This window comes from Vanacampus margaritifer, chromosome 7 (assembly GCF_051991255.1).
Source record: "Vanacampus margaritifer isolate UIUO_Vmar chromosome 7, RoL_Vmar_1.0, whole genome shotgun sequence".
In the NCBI taxonomy this organism is placed as follows: Eukaryota; Metazoa; Chordata; class Actinopteri; order Syngnathiformes; family Syngnathidae; genus Vanacampus; species Vanacampus margaritifer.
In genome coordinates, this window is record NC_135438.1 from 8,913,016 (window position 1) to 8,937,945 (window position 24,930).

General features: G+C 38.9%; 2 protein-coding genes across 2 annotated transcripts; both read right to left on the reverse strand.

Annotated features, from left to right (window-relative positions):
* Positions 1–948: 948 nt before the first annotated feature.
* On the reverse strand, positions 949–5,730 carry pik3r6a (phosphoinositide-3-kinase, regulatory subunit 6a). Its single transcript, XM_077572004.1, has 7 exons — positions 5,583–5,730; positions 5,365–5,464; positions 3,527–3,647; positions 3,347–3,420; positions 2,586–2,700; positions 1,982–2,052; positions 949–1,867 (listed from the first exon to the last, which is right to left on the reverse strand). Exons 2-7 carry the CDS (start codon positions 5,444–5,446, stop codon positions 1,755–1,757), a joined length of 576 nt encoding a protein of 191 aa, XP_077428130.1. The 5' UTR covers positions 5,447–5,464; positions 5,583–5,730; the 3' UTR covers positions 949–1,754.
* Positions 5,731–6,754: 1,024 nt separating this feature from the next.
* Positions 6,755–24,921, reverse strand: pik3r6 (phosphoinositide-3-kinase regulatory subunit 6). The gene is made up of 22 exons (XM_077572003.1): positions 24,817–24,921; positions 18,193–18,297; positions 16,914–16,991; positions 16,630–16,734; positions 16,302–16,393; positions 15,319–15,387; positions 14,934–15,066; positions 14,763–14,832; positions 14,504–14,684; positions 13,998–14,139; positions 12,698–12,784; positions 12,248–12,491; positions 11,096–11,371; positions 10,045–10,144; positions 9,796–9,915; positions 9,302–9,409; positions 8,778–8,880; positions 8,629–8,690; positions 8,432–8,522; positions 8,290–8,351; positions 8,098–8,207; positions 6,755–6,933 (listed from the first exon to the last, which is right to left on the reverse strand). The coding sequence occupies exons 3-22, from the start codon at positions 16,969–16,971 to the stop codon at positions 6,777–6,779; spliced, it is 2,370 nt and encodes a 789-aa protein (XP_077428129.1). The 5' UTR covers positions 16,972–16,991; positions 18,193–18,297; positions 24,817–24,921; the 3' UTR covers positions 6,755–6,776.
* Between the last annotated feature and the right edge of the window lie 9 nt (positions 24,922–24,930).

Genomic DNA, 24,930 nt, shown 5'->3' on the forward strand with positions numbered 1-24,930 from the left:
GAACACGCGTGTGCCTTTCATGTTGGTGCTATGGAGTATTGCAAGCTTGGAATGTCAGCTCAGCTTAAAATATCAGCCTAGCGATGGCCTGTACCTCGAAATATGCTTCAAGTTCTCATTCAGTCATCTAATTCCCCTCCCTAAGCCCTAAGCTTGTATAAGGTAAAATGAACCTGAATAAAAGATTAATGGATTTAGTAAAGCTAAGTTAGCTTAGGAAGGAGTATACTAAACGTGAACAAAATCATGACAACATATGATGCATGTACAACAATTTTTTTTTTGTGCCACACATTACTTTTACATGTGCCGAGTTTGTTGTCCTCACAAATGCACGATGTCTCATTGTAAAGGTATGAAGGGGTGTATGCGGTTGCTATGGATACTATTCTTCTCGGCAACACAGATGTGCTTGGGCCTTTGATTGGTACTAATAACAGACAATAGATTAATCAATCGGGCGTTATTTGTTACCATGACGACCAGGGTAGGAGTCTGGGTTTTGCGATTGGGGCATCTTCGATTTGCATAAACCGAGCAAGGAAAAAGTAAGCACCTGTCAAAGAGGCCTAACAAAACTCAATGCAGCTCTGCTTACCTTTTGGCTCTAACATGACGGCAGGGACCTCACAATGTGGGGATGTTTGTTCGGGAGCTGTTGCTTGAAGGCTCTGGAACTTCACCCTACCTAGTTTTCCAAGTCATGAACGTTATTGTGTAAATGTAATTGGGGGTGGGTTAGAACAGCTTGCTCACACGTTAAAAAAATAAGCAGATAACAAAATAGTATGCGGTTAAGTTCACATTTAATGGCTGAACAAACATACCAGACACCAACTTAAAGAGTTTTTTTTCCAAACTTTTAGTTTGTCAAGCCAAAAGTTACCAGCGAGCTTTAGATGCGCCGCCACTTGAGTGAAAAAAATAAATAAATGGAGGAGGGCAACATTTGAGGATCCATTTTTCAGCCGTTTATTGAACAGTTCAAACACACAAATACAAAATGAGAACATCTGCAAGGCGCATGGAGGAGACGCGAACACAGAATGAATCGCGCTGTAAACGGACAATCCAAGCTGGAGTCAGCGCTCCCGATGTCAATCACTAGGCCACACCTCTTAAAGGCACACGTCAGCACACAAATACCACATCATGTGAGACTTTTGGCTTAAATAGACTTTTGTAAAACCAGTTTAAATCTTAACATTTTGTTTTGTATGTTTGTGTATGTATATTTTACAAAGCAGTGCTATTTTTCTTTATTAAAAATGTTAGCAAAAAAAAAGCTGATTTTTGTTTGTTTGTTTTTGTGGTGGGGATTGCAAAGGATTAATGGAATTTCAACAGGGAAAACGGCTTACCTGGATTACGTACCAGTGATTCGTTTTTTTAAGATACTAGCTGTCATCTTGACAACTTTTTTTGTCAATAGCAATTCTGTTTGTTTGTTGTCAGGTTTTATTGGATGATTTTAAATTGCTATTTTTTTTAAAGCACCTCGAGTTGCACACATATAATAAGGTGCTATACAAATAAATATGAGCTCATGAATGTAAACGAGGGGACGTACGTAGCTCCATTTCTGTCTTGGTTCGATAATAAATGTATGCTACACTTTTACCCAATATGTGAGATTAATAGTATAATTTTGGAATGAGGTCATGAGACACATGGGTAAGATGAATTAAGTAAATGTCAACCTCTCTTTGTGTTTCTTACTTGGAGTCTTAACTGTGACGAGAGTGGATGAAAAGCTACATGACGGAGCACGTGAAGCCGCAGCACTCCTTCAGTAGGGTGAGGCCCGTTTTGGCAAAGGGAGAAGAGTTCTGCTGAGTTCTAGATGCTGCTCGCCTGCTCCGTCCACCTGTAACAAAGACATAATGCGTTTGCTCAAATTGCTAAGCGCCGAACTGACTATTTTCCAGTACAAAAGTGCTAATCCCTGCAATATTGTATTCACATCCTGAGCGCGTAATACCTTTCTTCTGCAACTGTCTCGGGAATTTGGCCTTCAGGAAATCTGCCATTTCTTTATCTTCTTCTTTCTCCCTGCAGGTGAGAGAGCATAAACACATTCTAAATCCTCCTAGGTTTAAATTAGAAGTCAGTTTGGTGACATCTATAGTTTAACATTAAGAAAATGAAATAAAGATTGATGGCAAATGAATTCCCTAAATGAACATTAAACATCAATTTTACCTTGAGTTGTCAGTAATGTACATAGATAAGAGTAGCGTTACAGTGTATTAATATCGACGGTAATATGATGGAGTAAAAAGACTTTAAGATAAGATTCTTATTAAACATAAACAAAGAGACCTTTAGCCGCATTTTCATTCATATTCTTCTGCTTTCTGCCTCTCACCTTTTTTGTGATTGCTCGTGCAGGCAAACAATTCTTAACAATTAATTCTTGTCTGAGAACGCATTCAAAGCTCACATTAGATTCCACCTCATTTCCTCTCAGGACTCTCGCTGCAGCTGAATGAGACCTGACCTTTTCTCAATGCGCTATAAGATGACTCACCCGGAATATCAGCCCCCCCCACCCCGCCCTCTCACAATTAATGTAAAAAGTTCACCTGAGTCTTTCAAACTCCACGTCATCCACCAAAAAGTCTCTGGTTTCCACCAGTTTATGGATCTGCTGTAAAAGTTCTTCTTCCTTTTGTCGATCCTCGTTGGACTTGTCGTTGTCTACATCAGGATGAGAGTAGAATAGAGTAGAGTAGAAGAGAGCCACGTTTTGTTGATTTGTGTTAATGATAAGATGCAGTGATATAAATGTTTCTTTGTAGAGGATAAAGAATAGATACCTGTGAGGAATGTTATATTTTCTGTCTACGTGTTGCTGTACTATTCATTCAATATGTGTTTTACATGGAGGGAAATGGGTGAGGAGGGGGCACCTTAAACCCCTTAAAAATATTTTTAACTCATTCACTCCCAGCCATTTTCACTGAAGCAATCTCCTTCGCTCGTATCGTACAGTATTATGTTAGCCCTTATAGTGGTACTTGAGAGCTCAATATTTCTTAGTTGGTAATAAAAGTTTGAGAACCACTCAGTCAGCTAGATGGGCAATACACAATTTTTGCCTAAGCATTCTAATGCGCTATGGCGTCCGTCAGGTGTGATCATTTTGAGGATTCACCATGAAAAGAAGGAGTGCCTGCTTGTCGTTGCTTTTTATATTATTGTAACTAACAGTTAAACTGCAGTCATTGTTTGCTTTCGTTAAAAGTTAGGAAAACTTGAATTGAAAGTCAGCAAAAAAAAGTTGAGATGATTTAAATTGTGTTTTGTCTTAAATCATATCTACTGTGACGGTGCTGCTTCCAACCTGGTAGTGACACTAATTTTTGCAGCTCTTTCTTCAGCCGAGTGATCTCCTTGCACAGCTGAATGTCATCCATCCTGTGAAAGATACAGAAAATCAATAATGTTACACGGGTCAAATCACAATGTACTGATGTCAAACCATATATAACTTTAAAAAAATACCCATACTTGACCATCTTACATATATCTGAGCTCTGACTCCCTCCGAACCAGATTGTCTCTGATGCAGTTGATCTTGAAGAGCTCGCCCTCGATGTCGTCAACGGTGATGCTGGAGTCCGCCATTGACACCACGTCGTCCTCTGGAATAAAACATGTAATACAGGGCAATATATTGCTCTTCATTATCTCCATTTCCAAACAACACTAGGAAATATTCACGTCCATTATGGATATAATTATTTTTTTATTTTTATTAATTATCATCTTCTTACACTCTATGTCCTTGTTTTTTGTAGTAATTATTTTATTTATTTTGTACTTATTTATTATTTATTTTTGAACAATTATTTTGTGGTCAATGTTTAAATGTACAGCAGCTTCATCTTCAGTGGCAGAATTTTTTTGTAAATATTTGAGGAGTACTTTGGCATTGCAAAGACACATTTCAGTATTACAAACAAAGGGATTGTGCATGTAAATTAACATCAGAGTTATTAATTCAACTACAGCGCAGGAATAGAATCAATAAACAGTAAAACAGGGCCCATTTAAATGCTCATTGAGTGCTTTTATTGTAAAACTTTCAGTGGACCAGCACACTAACTACCACTGACATTTTTCTAAGAATACTAACTTACTCTCACGTTGATGTGACCTGAGTTCTTTTGAACCAAAGAAAGTAGAGAACATCATAATGTACAAAATTAGATCATTGATGCTAGTTAGCTTGCATTTTTGACTAACTACTCAGTAAAGAAAGAACGTACAAATTAACAAGCTAAATTAACCAAATACAGATATCTTTTAAGATGTCACATTTCTTTGAAATTTATATTGACTTCTCATGTCAATGTTTATTAGCAAAATTCTTAAAGACTTCTTATGTCTCCACTAGGGGGCGCAAATTACACATAAAAACGCCAATGATTTACATATCATGTTGCCAATAGAAATCCATTTCAGCATTTTTGTGTTTGCTCTGTGCAGCCGCACATATTGCACTTGTCAAAAATTTAACATGTTTTTATTTTTTACATTTCATTGCTGTTGCGCGGAATGCTTGTTTGTCAAAATATGTTAAATTTAATATTTTTCCCACAAACTAATACTAATAGTAGTTAGTTAGTCATTATTTAATTTTTTTAACCAATACAGTGTCGAACGTAGCTTGAGAGCAAATCTGTTAACTCTCTGGGACACTTCAACTGTTTGAGAAATGTCATATACTGTAACTGCTTTTACTTGACTCTGCGGGAGCTGCGCGATATTATGTTACCTCAAGATTGAAAGTCAGTATGTTTTGTAGACAGTTTAGAATAGGCCTGTTTTGTTAAAAATGGACAGCTATAACGCTTCGTTGCAGAAAAAAGCCGGTAAACCATGAAGGTAAGTTTCACACATGGCTCTAAGATCTTTAAACTAGAGTTTGGGGGAGGGGGATTCTTTTGCCTTGTTGGACACAGCTGGCAGCATGCCTAGCATTTTAATGAATGCCAGCAGAATAAATTAGACATTTTTTAGCGATTGATGCAGTTATTTTTAAATTTCCTGAAAAAATAGTGGCTTTTGGATGTGCTAGGATTCTGCCAGATTGCAACTTTATGCATCAACACACACTCACTCATTCACTCCCTCCCTCCCTTACAAACACACACTGGAAGAGACACCTGTGGATGGTTGATATGACTGAAGTTGCAGTAAAAAAAAAAAAAAGCATTTAGGAGCTGTAAGACAACAAATGTGCTGAACATTTTACAACACAAGAGAACAAAAGACATGAAACGTGAGCTGCAGGCAAAACATTGACAGAGCACGCATTTTAAATGAGAACACTGCAGCATGAGTACTTTCGCTCACCTGCTTTGCGGCTGCCCGTGCTCCATTGTGCACGCTCCAGCGATCCATACAGATGGAAAGATTCTCTCTTCTCTTCCATCATTCCAGCTTCTCCTCCTCTCTGCGGGATGCACAAGCAGCAGCAGCAGCAACAACAAAGAACGGGAAAAAAAAATTAAAGCGTGAAAAGTGTGAAGCTGTATTTCGGCCGTGGCTCATTGCCAGCCCAAGTCACTGACCTGCAGAGGTACGAGATGCTCTCCACATGCTCGGTCAGACGTGCGCAGTGGATGAAAGACTCCCCGTCAATCAAGCTGGTCGCGGCACAGGGGCAATTATGCCATCTGCTGGTCGTGAGATATGGCTGCAAACAAGCCAGTCAACTCCACCAGGCACTCATGAAGAGGGACTTGTAGATAAGCTTATTTATTTACATAATTACATTTTCCATTTACATTGGATAAAATTGTCAGCATTTACACGCACATTTCTGCACCAAAGAAGACAGCCCGTGTGTATACTGCGATGGGTTATATGAGACACAGGTGGCCGGTGTGAACAGATGCAATCACATTTTCCTGAATAACAAGTGTCAGCTCTTCAACAGGCCCTCGACGAAGAATTGAGTCTGTGATGATGTGCAATCGCAAGCTGCCCCACAGTTTTGGCCTAAACACAAGCAATATAAACACGAAAGTGGCAAACAGACACTGAGGTAACTCGGGATGGTTGCATGTGTCCAATTTACACTTTCATCCCACTTTGTTTTTTCATAAATAAGCTGGTACAACAGAATCTGGCCTATGCAATGGAACCACAAAAGTCAAACAGCCCTAAAAGTCGTACAATTTGGAGTTAGGCAAGAAACTGTTCATTCTTTATAGCATTTAGGTGATTTGGAGCATATCCCAGCTGATTTTCGGTGACATTTTTCACAATCGTTTAAAAAGTTTAAAAATGAAAAATTGTCTCTGGTCCCTCTGATGTTTAGCGGTGGTTGGCTAAATTCTGTAGCAAACAGGGCCTGCAGTTTGTAGAGAACTACAGGAGGTCCTTAAATTGATTTAATCTGATTTAAGAACATTTGTGAATATGAACAAACGCAGACTGATGTCCATAAATGGCATAAATGTTGACATAATTCCCCCATGGAACTTATAGTTGAGGGGTGTTCGGGACAGAGTGTTTTGACTTCTGGTTGACTTCCTGTATTTGGTGAGGTGAAAAACAATTAAGTATTTATATATATATATTTTTTTTTTTACGACCTCAAATAGGCAATTAGAGATTGAAATTGAACATGTAACGACTTACGAACAGTTCCGCTTACAAACATCCTCTCAAAACCCATTACGTTCATATCTTGGGAACCTCCTATACTGTATGGACTACTTTTCCATCCACATCCACATCCACGCGTCTTTATGCAGAGGTCAGTTGATGATGCTAGCAAACGTGTTGACAGGTAGAGGAAGTCCTTTGCTCATGTATTTGCTCAAACCAGCGTCCTTGTCCTCGCCCAGGTTCATTTTGGACATCATGTTTTTTTGGACGCAGTATCCAGGGTCAAGGCAGGGAACGATTTCAATGCTGCGACACACAAGAAAAAGCAATTGACATACAATATTTTCGGATATAGCTGGAATATGAACACGCACAAGCATGACTGATTTTACACTCAATATTCCTAGAATAGGCTTAGTGCTTTTAGGTTCATGTTGAGCTACAGCAACCAAAATAGAGCCATTGGTTTGGGTCAGAGATGTGATCAAGCCTTTTTACGGGACAAAATTATAGTCTCTTTTGATTTGTATGATTGGAGAAGGACACTTTTAGTTAGCCAGCGTGCTTTGCCGGCCAAGGCGGTTCTTGTCCGTTTGTTTGTGTGCAACTTCCTGGCTGCATTTCGATACGGACATTGCTGTCAAATGATATAGATGCAGTTTCAGCTTGCTCACCAAAAACAGCAACAATGTTAGAAGCGCAAGTAAAATTGTGGGGAAATGCCTCCAATTCAGAGGACCTTTTCGAGTGAATGACTATCAGGACAGGCATACTTATGTCATTTTATTAGATAGTGCACATGTGTTGAACTTTAAATATGTTCTTCTAAATTCTAAGAAGAGATATAGGCTTCCTTTGTGCAGACACAACCTATACAAGGGTTCCCTTGTTCCTGTATCAGAAATCAATGTGAGGGCTCTGTATATGGAAATGAATGTACTTTCATGACTATAGGATATGTTTCTGAACCTATATTTATAACAGAACAGATGATGTCTAGGAGGGTGACGTGAGGTGATGCTGTTGTTGGGGGGGGGTTGCTGGTCTGTTTCTATTCCGCCTTTTAACCTGATGTAGGTTTGTGCTGTGTGTTGCTTCAGTTGTACGTTAGGACTGGATGATCAATCACATTTTGACCGTGATTTGGTGCATGATTTGAATATCAATCAAAATATCCGTGTTAGTTTTGCCATAGTCCAGTTCTATTGTATGCCCTTCCTTTCCCGTCTCTGACACAAATTCCTCCCAGGTAGAAGCCAATAATGCGACATAAACCAAACCATTCAATTTCCAGACACCAATCTACCGGAACCAACCAAATCAGGTTGCAAGTTGTTATAAAGAAATACGTTTTGGGTTACTCCTTCATTTAACAGGTGACAAATGTTTAAGCCCAACACCGTTTGTGTTGCTTTTCGACTGACATAAAGGATTTTGTCCTTATTCAGATGCAACATAATCCCATTTTACCTCTGCACATCATTATAGGTCCTTTGACAGTCTCTGTCCAAAGTAACTCTGAGTGATGACTGACTCTCCAGTGAACGCATTTTGATGTTGTTGCTCCTGATTTTGAACTCCTGCAAATGAAAAAAAAAAAAGAAGTACTTACTAATAATAAAAAAGAAAATTCCAAAAGGAAAAACCATGAGGAAAACACACCCCATTACTGTTTTTAGCCTTTGCTGGCCATTCCTTCAAGGTGAGTGTCAAACAGTTGAGATCTACAAGTGCAGAGAGAGAAAGAAACATATGATATCAAGCAGTAAAATTTTTAATAAGAAAATTTAAGAAAGGAATAAACCTTCTTTTGTACTGAAGGGGATAGCATTGATATAAGCGCCTGTTGTTCTCATAGGGAGGCCTCTGTCAGTGTCGCGGCCACTTAGTGTCACCTACACACATACACGGCAAGTAATGAGGCATGTAGGTAATTCATTAAACCTATAAAACAATGCAAAATTTAAAAAAAATCATGCCATTAAAAGATAAAAACCTCACTTTTTTGTAACTGATGCAGACAAGAGCTCCACATACATCAGCAACACTCTTCTTCTGTTTCTCTGTTTGAAGGACAGTTGTGATGTCAATCGTCACTATTGTATATAAATATGCAGGTATAGTTCAATGTGTCTCCAAACTTAAATCACCTCTCATTGGCGCTTGAGAGTGTCTGAGGTCAGGAACGCCCACCTCTAAATGTGTCAGGAAGACATCCTCCACTGGTTCCTTGGTCATGCTTGTAAATGTAATCTAAAAACAAAACAAAAACAACAGCATGAGTCAGTTTCAAACAATACATACTGTAAATGTGATGATCTCTTTAAATATATTAATTCAAAATATACTATGGTTTATAATTAAATCATTCACTGCAAGCAATTTTGGAAGCCCAGTTCTCCATATTGCCAGCGTAGTAGCGCATTTTGACTGATTCATCAAGACCCACAGATTATTGTGTTCTGTGGCAATATACGAAAAGAATCCATGTCTATCCGTTGAAAACTTTATTACATTAGTAAACATAATTTTTATGCTAGCCTTCAATTTTATAAGTTGACTTGATAAAATGGAAATACAAAATGCAATTCTTTCTTGTTCTTTCTTTTTTTTTTACATAATGCATTGCATGAAAAAAGTCAACGTAGAACATAAAATGAAGGTTTGAGAATACCTTGACAAAGTAGATGTTGAAGTAGACCGGCTGCTGAGCCATTCGCACATAGTAGGAAATGACGTCAGACACAAATGGCTCTTTTAGCCTCGATGGGTTTGTTTGTTGCTGCAAAATGAGCAAAAAAAGTGCTTATTAATGGCAAGTAACGTTATGTTAACTTTTTTTTTGAAACGGTAGCATGGTGGAGTAGCGGTGATCTCTTTCACAGTGTTAATTTAAATTGAGCATTATCATCATTGTAAAAGCATAATTTTGATCCTGGATTACAAAAATATCCACACATGACGTTTCTAGATGTAATTGCAGTGCTTTTATCCTGTTTACATATGAAGGTTATTGAGTAATGTATGTTGTGAAACTTTTTCTGTTGCCATGCCAACAGCATGTGATGAAAAAAGCTACAGCTCCTTTGTATTGGCAAGGCAACCTGCAGTGTTGCATTTACATGAAATTCTTTATTTATGTATTTATTTATTTATCTACAGTATTACCATTTTAGCTAGTTTGGGGATCATGCAGCCCAAACTGCTGACGTTGCAGTTGTACCACGGGTCCACTATACTCAAATAGGCCCCAAGAGTGCATGGACTCTGTTTGAGCTGATGGTTCTCCTATAAAAGAAGACAAATATAGTCAAACTCACTATGGTAATATTTGAACTGTCCAAACACACTTCTGTTCCAGTTAAGAATGTTTAATAAAACGGCGGACTGTGTGCCGGCAAGGGAAAGTTGCCTCACCTTGTCAGAGGAGGTAGTGGTTGATGCTGCACAAACAGGGATGTAATAAAACTGCAGGTTGACTTTCATGGTAAGAAAAATTCTCCGTGCTTCCCTTTTCCTGCAATGGAGGGCGAGATGGATGAGAAGCCCAAACAAAGTTCATGCCAGACAATGATGCTCTTGACAGAGGCCATTTTTAGTGCTCCAATGACTCATGGACAATATTAGCAATAGGCCACATTTGTGCAAATGATGGCACTATTTAGTGACATTAATGCTGAGAAATAAAGTTTTATGTTGGTTACTTTATGAAGGTTGATAGATTAGTGTCAAATAAATAAACATATACCGGTGAAAACATTTTATGCAAAAGAAATGTGAATTTTTAAAATTTTTTTTAGATTGGCATATTATTGTTTGTTTCATGGATTTGATTACAAAATTTTGGCACATGCAGAAGGACGAACAAAGGCGTTGATCCAAAATGATGTTCTTTGGGTAGAGCTATGCGTTCTGCTGATATTGTAGTTTAGAAAAAAAATCCACACACTGTTCACAATATTCGGCACAACTGCAGAATCTTATTAAGTCACAAAATAGCAACTGTATAAAATTATATTTCACAATCCTTTTCTTCTGCTTTTTTGGCTATTTTTAGTGACCTTGTTCAGCTATACAAAATGTATTTCAATGTAAATAAAATATACTAGTAAAGAATAAGTGTATATATATATATATATATATATATTTTTTTTTTATATTAAGATTTTTCCCCTTCATTTTCTGTTCCCAAGTAAATTTAGAATAAATGTAAACTGTTAGTTAAAAGTGGAGATCCGTGTTCCCTACCTTTCTCATAGAAAAAAATCAAAAACACGTGAATCTTTTGAAGTTATTTTCTGATACCTTATTTAGCTACGTGAAAGCAGGAAAAAAAAAACACTACAATATAGTGCACCAGCAAAACTAAGCATTACTACCTTTGCAAATGCATAATCACTTTAGACGAGTCCCTTCACTGCCCTTTGTCACAAACCACAAGCTACATCTCTGTGGTTGAATCTCTCACCTTAAGCAGTAGTAGGCCTTAGCCAGGCGTCCCACTATGCTGTCACCACCCATGACGACAATCCTGGCAGTGAAGAGCCGCTGCTGTCTGGAGAATGGGGTCTGCGTGGCATTGCTTCCTGCTCGCCTCTGCAGTGTGGCCTCTCTTCCTCCTCCCCTGCTCCCCAGTGGTCCCGTGTGACCCTCCAAGGTGTCCTGCATCAGCGCCACGCTGTCCTTCACAGACGGTTTCACTTTCATCCCTCCACGTCGGGACAACCTGACTGACTCTTGCTCGCTGTGAAAAGAGTACAGGTATAAATTGCCTGTTTCCCCCAAGCGTTACGGTTCAGTTCAGCTAGGAACCCTAAACAATTTTCAGTATTTGATTGATGAAGTGATTGCTAAGAAATGAGTTGATTATGTTGAATTGTCTTTTAGCCATTGAACCAAAATGGAGGGCAGTACTTGACTTCCAACAACAGGTGCACTGTTGTCAACTAGTTTGTTGTGTCACAACTGTTCCGGGCAGGGTTATTTGGATGAATAAAACAATTGCATGAAAACAGGTGTTCAGAACATTCGCAGAAAATTTCGACAAAACTAACTCATTCACTCCCAGCTATTTTAACTGAAGCAACCCCCTTCGATCCCGGCTGTTTAACTGGATTTTGACTGATTTTACAAAATCCACAGAATATTCTGTTCTATTGCTATAAAAACATGGAACCAACCAAAAGAAAGATTAGAGGCTCTTCTTTCACCAGGAAAAAAGTATATTTGTATGTGTTTCCGTTTTGCAGCAATTAGTTAAGAATATAGCTAGGTTTCATCATTATTCACATTCCTGGTGAAACCAATGTCAAAAGAAGCTTCTCGCAACGTGGCACTGGCTGATCTTTTATACTCTGCTGCCACCTGCTGGCCGTTTTTTTTTTTTTTTTAAATAACTACCATTGCTTTAAACGTCATCTTAATGTCAGAAGCTGTATCAAAGCCTTCTATATGCTCTAGCATAAAACAAATATAAAAAAAAAGAGTGAAGGACAAAGTATTAAAAAAACTTATTTATAAATTTTTCGGTTTGAATGAGTTAATTGATTAATAATTTCGAGGGAATTTAGTCAAATCTGTTTGCATTGTCCAAGTGATTTTCTTTATCGAATCATTTTACCTCTTGCAGGGTTCCCATGACGCACTCATGCTGCCTGAATCGAGCAACGCCACCGGCGACGCGTCACCACCGTGGGGCAGGTCTCTTTCGATGCCGCTGTCGTTGGACATGACAGAGAAGCGGGTCATGTCGGGTGGCATCAGGTCACCGGACGAGTCGCCCAGCTCGGGGTCTTCATGCTCCGGGATGAGGGAGAACTGCTCTGACGAGGAGCTGGAACGCAACCACTTGGCCACCTCCCGCCCTGTGGATTTGTATACAGTCAATGAAGAGTATGGAGAGGATGATACAGTGGAAAAATGTCACTTTTTATTAAATACAATGATTGAGGGCAACTAGAGGAAATGATTGGACATATTTTGACCCCTGTTGAACTGTTAGTTAAGTCAGTTCAGCTGACTGGTCTGAACAACTTCCTGTAGACCACCCACAGTAAGCAGAGCCACTCACAGATGTCCAGTTCCTCTGTCCACAGGTGGAAGCTCATCTCGGGGTTAGGAAGAGGGCAGTTAAAAAGCGGCCCAACGGAAGCAGCCTCTACACAGAGACACACATTCAGAGGAAGAGGAAAAGACCAAAAGTGTCACAATGACACTCAAAACAAAACATCCCTGCTTCCTCAGAGCCGAGACGACAACAGTTTCATCAGATGGGTCAGCGACATGACAGCAGTGGAAATAAAAAAGTTTGATATATTAGACACAGGGTTAAATGCTTGATGTCAGCTGGACTGTACTGTCAGGGATTCTGATGACACCCCAAAGATGTCAATCAACAATTGTTTAACAATACGTACAGCAGAAACTACAGTGAACATATTCACAGTTTGGCATTCGCAGATTCTTTGGGGGAGCCCATTCGCTAAAAATCTTGTTTATTTGCTGCTTTTATGGTCAGGCCAAAGCAATAAAATTACAATCAGTACTTTGCACCACTTGGTGGAATCTTGGTGTTGTTGTTGTTAAGTTTAATTCATTGATAGTGTTTTTTTCATCTGCATTTAAAATGTCCTCTTTTGGAGGCAATCCTTGAATGTACATCGTGCGCCGTCAAAATGGAAGTGAAAGCAGTTTCCCTCCAAATACAGCCACTAATAACTCATCTACTTTGCTGTTGCAATTTGACCTTAATAACATTATGTGTTTTATTTACGCTAATATGTTGGCTATACTATTGACGAGCTTCTGGTAAAGGTGGTCTGTAAATTGTGTTGAATAACTTTACTGAATAAGTAATTTATGTAATTTATGCTAAATGAATTGTATAAAGCGCATAACACTCACATCGCAAACTATGAGTACGCTCCTCTACGAACATACACAATAGTTACTATCACTTGATTCATCATTTAAGCAGGCATAAATGACCTTGTGGAGTTCCCCAGGGCTCATTTTTGGGCCCCTTCAATTCATAATTTCCTCACAATGAACCCAAAAATGTATTACAGCAATTATGCATGGCCTAAGAATTGAACAAGAATGCCCTTACATACTTGTCTTATATCATGTTATCAGAACTTTGTATGGTCGTAAAGAACACTAAGAGTCTTTAGATGGTTTAAAGAAATGTCTTCTCTATCACATTATGTTTCACTTTCTTCCACCAGACTCTGCTGTTTTACATAAACCGCTTCTCTGGTTACAGTGGCTGACCTCCGTTCAAATCACCCTATGCCTGTGTCACATAATTTGTTGCAGCTGTAAAACCCATGCAGACAAAAGAGGCTGGCGTGCTGTGCTGCATTTCCTACCTGAGTTGACGCCTGCGACAATGTCGCCGTGCAGCTGCTGAAGACGGCCCTTCAGTGCGCCCCCCGCCCTGCCGCAACCCTCTTCCACACAACGCTCCGCAGTCGCCATCACATCCTGAAAATGAGGCTCGACGTCTATATCCTGTTCCAAAACACAGAAACACACACAGGAAGATAAATATATCTAGGCTAGGTATTAATAGCAAAGAGGGTAAAGGTCTCAAGTGGGTGTACATGTGTAATTCCTGCGTGTGTGTACTGATGAAGTGTTATATTAGGCCCAGCGCCAATGGAGAGCAAACCTTCATTGAGGATGTTTAATTTGACACGTACATGCAATATGGGCTGGGATTTATTTTTTTTATTTCTCATCTAGAAGTTACTGTTTTTGCCATGAATCAAAATCAACACTTGTCAGTAAATACATTAGTTGATTCTAATGACGTATTAAATATAGTTAAGTAAAGGAAAATTATGCGAGTAAACATTCCAGTTGTTGCACTGACTTTTAAGGTGTTAGCCAGGGGGGCTCCATGGCACTGCTCTCCTAAAGTGGCCTGGATGGAGTGTTGGACAACATGCCGCATGTGATCTATTGGACTTGAAGAAGATGCTGCCTCAATGTCAGCCAACACGACTTGTGCCAGTGAGACTGAAAAGACCTCTGGATCAGCCAGAACAAAAATCCTGTCATGAATCAGACACAATGTTTATGATAAGTCTCATGTATCATATGATGTAAAGGAGTTTTAATTTGTATCATACCGCTCTTGAAAGGGATAAGGCTCATTCTTGAGTCTCTGCTCTGCTACCACCATCCTCTGATACAGAAGACCTGCAGGATAAATTACACATTCATTTACAGTATGATCCCGTGAGGGTTTTCATGACTAAAAGCTTTGTCTAAATTTTCGAAACTGAAAGACTGATAAATACCTGGAACGGAGCGCTCGCTTTTTATTCTCCTGGAGTAGCTGAGACCAACGGTGCAATAGGGCTGAGGGTAGGTCAGCAGGCGCTTACAGAAGTCATAAACACGCTTATACAAGTCGTCTGGGATGTAGGCTGTCTGAAATATGGATGATTACGTTGTTCTTGTTAATTGGCTGGAAGCAATCAAATAGTGTGGCTTTGAGTCAAAATACCAGGTAACAAAAAACACTACCCCCTCCCCCCTCCACCACCTAAAAAAACAACATTATTATCTCTTCTACAATTTTTGGGGGGTAAAATTACAAATCAGTAAATACAACATAGATAGACAAAGTGCTAAATTGGAAAATCAGGAGACACAAATCAGAATTTTTCATAAAAACTGTACCTGAATGATGGCATACATGAGCGTGTGGAGCAAAGGAATGACGTATTCAAGACTGTCCCACCTCTCCGCCTTAAGAGGAACACAAACACCTTGATGATCAAAATCACAATCATATTTACTGGCCAAGTTTTTTTTTTAACCCCTTCGGACCCATAGATGATTGCAGTGGATTTGCGTGTCGAAACCAATAAAAGCGCATAATTTGGAAGATGTCACTTCTGGTTTATGATTCAATCCTAGCTACGCAATCACAATCGCAAGTTGATTTGCATGATGTTCATGTTAACTCATTTGCTCCCAAAAACGTAAATACGTTTTGTTTTAAATATTACCAGTGTCCCAAAAACGTATTTATATGTTGTTGTTGTTTTTTTAATTATGCTAGAGCATACAGAAGGCTTTGATGAAGCCTCTGAACTGAAGAAAACGGTTGAAGCAATGGTAGTTATTACAAAATCGGCCAGCAGGTTGCAGCAGAGTATAAGATATAAGAGATCAACCAGGGCCATGTTGCAACAAGCTGTTTTCCCCACAGTTTTAACCGGTTTGTGAATAATGATGAAACTTAGCTATATTATAATGCGAATTGCTGCAAAACAGAAAAAGATAGAAATATACTTTTTTTTTCCTGACGGAAGAAGAGACTCTTTCTTTTGGTAGGTTCCATGTTTTTATAGCAATAGGACACAATATTCTGTGGATCTTGCAAAATCAGTCAAAATCCAGTAAAACAGCTGGGAGCGAAGGGGGTTGCTCCAGTGAAAATGGCTGGGAGTGAATGAGTTAAAAATGTTATGTAATATAAGCTTGGTAAGTATACAGCATGTTACAGCCATACTATCCTGGCGTCTACTATAACTAATACACACATGAGATTATAAAATAATAATATTGCCCAGCAAAAAATTCAACTCTAAAAGGAGTTAAATAAAAAACACCAACATCCAATTAGAGCTCAAATTGACAGTGTAGTGATCAATCACCTTCTCCAGCTCTTTTATCAGAACCCACAGTAGAGACAAGCTGTTGGTGGGACTGTTCTGAACCTTCTTGTGCAAAGTCCATCTTAGAATTCCTACAGAGACACATATTATTAAACACACCAATGTAGACACATGTGGTTAAACACACCAATGTGCTGCTCCATGTGTCATAACGTTGTATGGCTGTGTTAAATCTAAATATACTGGATGACTAACAGCTGAACACTCTGCTGATGCTGAAGTGACAGAAACATCGTCAGCTGAATGTGCAGCATTACAAGATTGATTTATTTCCACGTTGCAAGTGTAAATATGAATGAATGGGTACCTTTGTTGAGACAGTCTGGGGACTGATGAATGTCGGTTTCTCGAGGCAGCACAGCCTGGACGCTGCGGTACAGTTCTCGCTCTGGAACCGTCGGCACACAGCCGGCTGGCGATAAAGTGGAGACATTGAATGATTTCTAACAAATGAAAGTCAACTTTACCCTTTAATGAGACACTCAGCATTCTTTGACTAAAAACCTTTATCAAGTTCTGTTTTTTTTTTCACAAAAAAACTACAGCTTACAAATACTTGAGAACATATGTTACAAATTGTGCGTCACTTACCTTTTGACTCCATGTTGAGCAACCTGCCGGTGTTATCCCAAAGGGCCTGGAACGTCATGGCTCACACACATTATGTGTCTGGAAAGAAGCATCACAAAGGCAACACTGACAGAAAGTTCCACACGTATTGGTATGTTCAGCATCAAACAGAACGTGAACATTCAGGCACTTAAAGTAACTGACAGTGAGCGTGTGAAGGCTGCAGTGTTTCTCACAGATTTGAAATCTACTTGGGTGGGTGGACTCCGGTGGGGGTGGGTTGGTTCTCAGTCGTGGTACTTGCGTATCCTCTAGCTTCAAGATCCACAAGTGAGTGACGGCTTTATATATATATAAAATTTTCTTGAAAACTTATTGGGTCGTGGCCAGTTTACTTGGGTGGCCCACCCAAGTATTAACATGGTGTGGGAAGCACTGCATGTAAGTTATTTCTGGTTGACACATAAGTATGGGATTGTTTTTTTAAAACTTCATGTGTCCAGTATTGTCTACTTTGGTTTTACTTAAATGTATTCATTTGAAAGTATTATAGCTGTATTTTGAATCTTCTCAAATCTCCTATACTATTTTTTAAATGACAAAATATATTTTATAAGTAGGGCTGGGTCAATATTTAAAGAAATACAAAAATATTTAGCAAATCTGACCTTGTGCAAATTTTCAATTGACAGTTTTTCTAAAAAATAAATAAATAAATAAATAAATAAATAAAAAATAAAAAATTAAATAAAAAATAAAAAGTATACAGAAAAATATTCCTTTGAGTTGGTTAAAGATGTGCTCTCAGTTTGCTATTAAACAATTTTAGCTATTAAAATTATTGCTGGCATTTTAAGACAAGTGTTCTGAGTTTTATTTTTTATTTTTTGAGAGAGAAAAAAAAGATTAACCAAAGAATGACTCATTAAAAAGGATCAAGTCCAGCTTGGCTCCCACTAAAACATTTACTGTAGCGGTGTAATAGTGTATATTTAATTATCTGGTTTTAATTGGTGCCTTTTATTGGTGGACGTCTGCATTCAGTCATAAGTATTAAGCACAGAATTCGTCCCATGACATAATGTCTACCTCAGCTGTCAGTGATATCACACGTTGTTGGTTGTGTCAGAAGTCTGGACAGCACGGCAATTCGCATCGATGAAAAGTGCAAGTCCAGCCGTGTAAGAAAGGACTTTGGTGCGAACAGGAGAATATGGCGCTCACTGAGGGCCCCTCAGTAAGTAATTAATGATCCAAGACATATGCTCACAAAATGTAAACTTAAAAATTGCAGACTTACCACACAGATGTCACACACCTCTACAGGTCCACACACTCCCTCACCATGAGAAAACTGTTCCAGTCAGCTTGTGTATGACAGAACTGGGGGGGGAAAGGGAGGGAGCTGCGGTCGAGAGAGAGAGAGAGAGAGAGAGAGAGAGAGAGAGAGAGAGAGAGAGAGAGAGAGAGATGTTTGAGGTTATGAGAGGTCGCATACATGCAGGTGTTTTAGAGCTCATTTTTGTTTGTGCTCGTATTTGTCGTGTGTGTGTTGTATACTGGGTTCGCTTCTACGATTCATAAAATAAGCTAACAGTCCTTTTTGGAGGGGGGGGGGGTATATTTAGTTTTGTTTCATGTTTTGTTTTCCTGTGTTCCTCTTCATGTGTTCTCTACTCATTTGCCCTCTTCCTTGTGTCGGCCAATCAGCTCTCTCCGCCATCTGTGCCTTGTCCAGGTGTGCCATGTTGTCTCATCAGTTATGTTTTATTTTGTTCCCTGTATTTTTCAGTCTGTGTCGGCTCATTGTTGTCGTAAGTCATTTTCTCGTCACATCACGCCATGTCACGTTTCCTGTCATGGTGCGTCTGTTCCACGTGTTTCTATCTTGAGTTTATTTTGCGTTTTGCCTTTTTTTCCCCAAAATATCTTTTTGAGTGTCCCCTACACTCCTGCGTGCCTCCCTTGCGCTTGGGTTCTCCGCAATTCCACCACGAAACCCTTCATCAGTGACAAAGTGATCAAATTGCCTCCCCCTCGTCAGGTTTCAGTAAAGGCGCTATTTCCAGTAATCCCGCACTACTCATAAATTCATAACCCACTTTCCAATGCTTTTAAAACACACCCATACACAAAGGTCTTGTTGGCTGACAGGCCTGGTGAGTGCATTGCATGGGTTTAATGTGCTGGATTTAGCCTTGATCCCAGTAAGAAAAGCAGCAGTGAAAATTGCCAACAACGCTGCCTCAGCAGCTCAACAATGACCACAAGCTTCCGCCTGCCTCCAAATTCTTTATTCCTTCTGTGGCTCTTTTTATTTCGCTTACCCTCTCACGCTTTCCGTTCACTACTTCATGCAATGCACTTGATGTCGGCATTGCAACTTTTGTCTTTTTACAGAGCGGGCCAAGTCACAATACGCAAATATAACTATTATGAACAAAACAGAGGTGTTGTTTTACCATCAACAAGTCTTACTAATGTGATAAGTTGTAATGATAAGAATAGGAAAATATGAAATTTAACAAATTCAAAGTCATAGGAAGTTCTAGAATTATAATAATAAAATTCCAATTAAATGAGCTTTTAATCTTGTAACATGACAACTTTTTTTTTTAAATCCTAATTCTAATTTATGTATTTCCAATTTGGCCCCAATACTGTCCCATAGGCCTTTTTATGCATATCCAGAAGCAAAATATAAAGCTGTACGATACGCCTTCAATGTCACACATACATAATGGCATGCTCAGCTCAGGAGTTAAGGCTTTGTGTGCAAGGCTGCAGTCAAACCGCTAACACCACGTGTATGCTTGACAGCACAGCAGAGCAGAAACTGCCACCTAAACAACACTTCCTCTGTCTCAATGAGTGGGCAGAACGATGATGATGAAGACGAGGAGGAGGAGGAGGAGGAGGAGGAAAAACATCTATAAATAGATTCCTCGCTAAAAAACAAAAAAACAAAAAAAGAGCTTGAGGGCTTGATTATGAGCTGAATTTGACAAATATCTACTCGTGCTTTTGTGTGCAGGCTTTTGTACATACAGTACGTCAGCATATACATAATCAGCAAAGTTTTAGTTTATGTTACAAGCAAATAAGTGTTAGTCACAATGCTCCAAATTTCCTTTTGTTTAGCCACACAAGGCGGTAAACACAGCCAAATGAGCTAATGCTGTGCTAAGAACAACATACAGTATTTTGTATTTAGTACAGAGAACAAAGTGAGTCAAATAATGTGGATGAAAGGAACTCTGCAATGATGATAGCGAGTAATTGAAGCCTACCCCAAATGCTTTGTAATTGCCTCAAGATGCCAGAAAATGGTAGCGAAGCACTTTTTTCTATTAGACAATGATATGTCCTTATTGAATGAGACTATTCCACTCACGTCACCAAGATCACGGTGCCAAAGCAATATTTCTATATTAGAGCAAGGGTCACACACATGGTGCCCCCGGACATGACTAGTAAGATACAGCAGGTCTAATTTTTGTTGTTACTTTTCTTTTACTAAATCACACTTGCATCGGTGTAAATTTGGAAAAGACAATATTTATTCCAGTGTGCGTAAAAGGCTTATGACAATTTTCAATTGGCCTATGGCAGCACTTATGAATATGCTCAATGAATTCTGCCTAGTCAATCAGTTCGTATCAGTTGTGTTGTTAAATAATACTGCAATCTACTGGCGACCAATCCAGGGTGTACTGCGCCTCTTAAAAGTCAGTGGCGATAGACTCCAGCTGACCCACAAAATATATTTATGTGACTTAATGTTTTTGTGCCACTTGCCCGCTGCCGCCGCCAGCCGCCATGCGTGTGGCGACAGTCAAACAAGGCCGGGAACAATGCGGCCGACTAGAAAACAGGAGCGCTCGTTTCCGTTCTGGCGCGCTTAAGACGCCTCGGAAAACAGGAAGGGGCTGACAGCAATGCGTGGAAGTGCGCTCGCAGAGCAAAAGAGCGCCTTTGCTTGAGTGGAAATCCCCAACTGAGGATTGGGTTGGAGAGGAGAGTATCATCTTAATGTACATGATTACCTGTACTCGGCGTGCGAGTGCGAATGTGTGAGAACTGGGTCAAATTTACATTTGGGGGACAATTTAGGTTAGGGTTGCTATTTTGTTCAAAAACGACATATTTTATTACTCTCTATATATAGCCTGTTGTCAAAAAGAAATTTTGCAAAAAAATTAATAATAACAATAATAATAATAATAATAATAATGAATACATGGTTATTATTGGAAAACTGACATACAATACAGTATGATGAGTAACATGAAAAAAAAATGTGGGGTTAACTCCACCCACCAATCGCAAACTAATCCAGGAAGAAAAAATATATATTTTCTTTGGCAAAAACATTTTTCTTTTGCCTTGTATTTAATTTGTGTCGCTGAATAAAGCTTCTTTCTAAAAAAAAATTTAAAAAGAGAGAGAGAGAGAGAGAGAGAGAGAGAGAGAGAGATTTTGTGTAGCAAAATAATACTTCTTAACAGAAAAATATCCTGCTTTTGGCTAAAGAAAATACAACTGCTCAGGAAAAAAATTGTTTGTTTTTACATGTATATGCATGAAATGTATTTTTACATTCAGCATTTGTATATATAATGCAATAATATATTGTATATAATGCAAATATAGCTTATTGCTTTAAAAAATTGTGGCAAAATGTATTTTTTAAAACAGTGTTTTATGTTTTTGTGAGCAAAAAAAACCTTGCATGGTAATTTATTGATGCAAAATATTTACACTTTTTGACAAATTACAGCTTCTTGGAAACAATATTTTGTTTAGAAGCAAAACAGAAAAAAATACAGAGAAGAGCATTTTGCAGCAAAATACTGTTCTACAGTTAAAATTATGCTTTTACCTAGTAGCAAAATCTTTTGATTTTATGGCAAAATTACACTTTTACATGGTCATATCATTACCTTTTTGCCGCAAAATATTTACTTTTTAAGGCAAAACAAATTTATTTTGAAGAACTGGCATGACCACCGTGTTTGTTCAAGGGTGTTTGCTGAAACATTCCCAAATTGAAGGGATGGCTTGATTCAGCTGCAGACACATTGACGCTTAGTTGCTGCAAATAGAGCTTTGTAAACTTTTAGCGTGTGGTAGTGTTGCCATGATTACTACTAGAGGCGTGCCCAAAAAATCGATTCTCATAAGAATTGCGATTCTCATTTAGTACGATTCAGAATCGATTTTAAATGTCCCAAAATCAATTTTATTTAAATTATTTTATACTGTCTTGCCTTTGTCTGTGTCTGCCTTTATTTGGAGCGCTGTTCATGTTGTACCCGATTTGGCCACTTAGGGGCAGTGTGGTTCCACATGGTCTAACACACTGTTAAGTTGTAGCCACATTAGAGAGTAGAAGGAAAAAGTCACGATCAAGTTAGTCCAATAAAAGTTGTTTTTTTTGCAGTGTTGAGCCGTTCTTTTGGTGATAAAAGTGCCGCGAGTAGTGCACTAATTAGCATTAGCGAGTCAGACTGGAGTAGATCATTACAATTCCTTTCACATCTATAGATTGAAGCAAAAATCATTGTCAATCAAATCATTTTGAAGCAAAAATCGATTCTGAATCGAATCGCAGACCCAAAAAAATCGGAATTGAATCGAATCGTGAGACATTCAAAGATTCCCACCCCTAGTTACTACAGTAATAGAGTACAGTTGGGGCCTGAGATACAAACTTGTTATCCAAGCACAACAGGATGGCTAACAATATACATTATATTGTAGATATTCTGCGATAGAACCAACAACAAACAATGTGTTGGATGTATACTTTATTAATCCCGAGGGGAAATTCTGAATTCACTTAGTAGCTTTAGCCGGTGGGGCAGTTCGTTTTTTTACAGGCTGTCAAGAGCTGCAGCAGTACAGCGTGGTCTCATCAAGAACACTGAGTACAGACTTATTTTTTTCTTTCACATTTTATGAAGGCGCCTTGTCAAGTGACTACAGTAAGTGGTCATCTGACCGTCTGTCGGAAGAATCATTCATGAACACTCACAAAAAAAAAACCCTGGAGAACAAAAACAAAATGGACAATAGTCATTTTAGTTTTGCCTGGAGTATTTTTTGGTGTGTGTCCCTCGTGATAAATTACAATATTGGCTTACATTCAAACAAGCACCACCATGTTGACTCACGCTTTTTTCTGTGGCTCCACAAGCACAGACCGGTTAGGTGACCCGCTGCTTACCATTAAAACAAAAAAAACGTTAAGTTATGCCTACAAAATGGTCCTGAGTATCATACACCTATGGGCAATTTAGAGTCTAGGCAAAGACCCTCAAGCTGTTTTCACACTCAACTTGTTTTTTCCAGTGTTCACAACGATGCAAGGCACTGGACAGCACAAAAATTACGGCGGCACAGTGCAAGCATGTCCATATTTGGCATTGGTTGCTAAGCTACAGAACAGGTAGTAGCCTAGCTTGCAAGAGAGTTCTGTTCCATGGGAGCTATCTAATTTGTTTAAAATGTGTTGTATTCCATAAGTAACCCTGGCTAAATCTATAGTAAAGTCAAAATTACATAAGCCTGAGTAAGAAAACGACTTCTAAGCTGTTATCGTAAAACCACCATTGGTCTCAAAGATCAGTTGTCTACTTTATCATTATAGAGAGTAAATTGATTTGTTTGAGCATTTTCTTCATGTTAAATATACAAGGTTAACTTTTTTCTCAATCTCTGAAGTCTTTACGAGTACTATTAATACCACACCACACCACTTGTAGACCCCTCCACCTCCCCAACCCCTCTGCATGGGTGGACTTTGGTCAGTAATTGAAATCAATTGTCAGATTTTAATCAAGATTTGAAAGATAACTTCTAACAGTGTCTTTATTTAGCCAACGGTTTCAGTGAACGATTGCTGGCAGATAAACAACACACGGCATGCCCCTCAGAGCCAACAGGAAGCTGCACAATAAAACGAGGAAGCAAGAGGAAATACTGCTTTGGTTTTAGATTTTAAGAGACACAACACGGCACAGAGGGTGTGTGTGGGTGTTTAGTAACATCTGGCACTCTTATCAAAATACCTTTATTATTTCAGAAGGGAAAACATAAACAAGCATCCATTGGGTGCTTCCTTTGTCGGGTTTCAAACGCAGGATTTTACAAAAATTTTCACCTCAGGACCAAAACTGGGGGATTCGCTCCTCCCAGGAAAACCATTCCTATTTTCTAAACCGCTTGTTCTGTTAAAGGTGACAAAGAGCTGGAGGCCTATCCCAGCTGACATCCAGAAACACTGGACTGGTCACAATTCAATCACAGTGTACAAAAAGAGACACACAATCATTCACACTCACATTCATAACATCACAAAGTGGGAATTTATTGAACATGTCCGAACTTTAATTTATTAATACACTAAAACCAATCCATCGTGAAATTATATATTTTTCTGTATTAGTGTTTTTGAAACTGCTACATCACAGCTTCTGCTATAGGTGATAATAAGGCACACAATTTAGAATTTCGGCGCTTGTAGCTTAGGTTTTCGAGAGAAAAATACTATTATTATTATTATTATTATTATTATTATTATTATTAGCAGCAGCAGCAGTGGTAGTAGTTAGTATAAGTACAGTAGTAGTTTCCAGGGGCTTTTTCAACACTTTTTAGGCCGTCTCCCCACAAGCAAACGGACTAAAAAATATATATATAAAAAAAACAGCATTGTAAGCCACGTCTATCATTATATGTAGAGCGGTCAAAAATAGACAGCAAAATGCTTGACCTCATAACACACACAAGCAAATGGCGCGCGAAGCCATTTAGCACCTGCTGCCCTGACTCACTCAAACTTTTCCAGAGCAGCTAAACCACAAAACTCACACTTATATATCCAAACAAAACAAATGTACCTTACTTTAAATAAACTTACCCTTACTGGAGTGAAGAAGACGACGGCGGCCGTCAACTTTGACTTGGAGGCTACATTTTCCTCAGCAGCAGTGTGAAGGCTTGACCACGCCTATCGGGACAGTCGACCAATGAA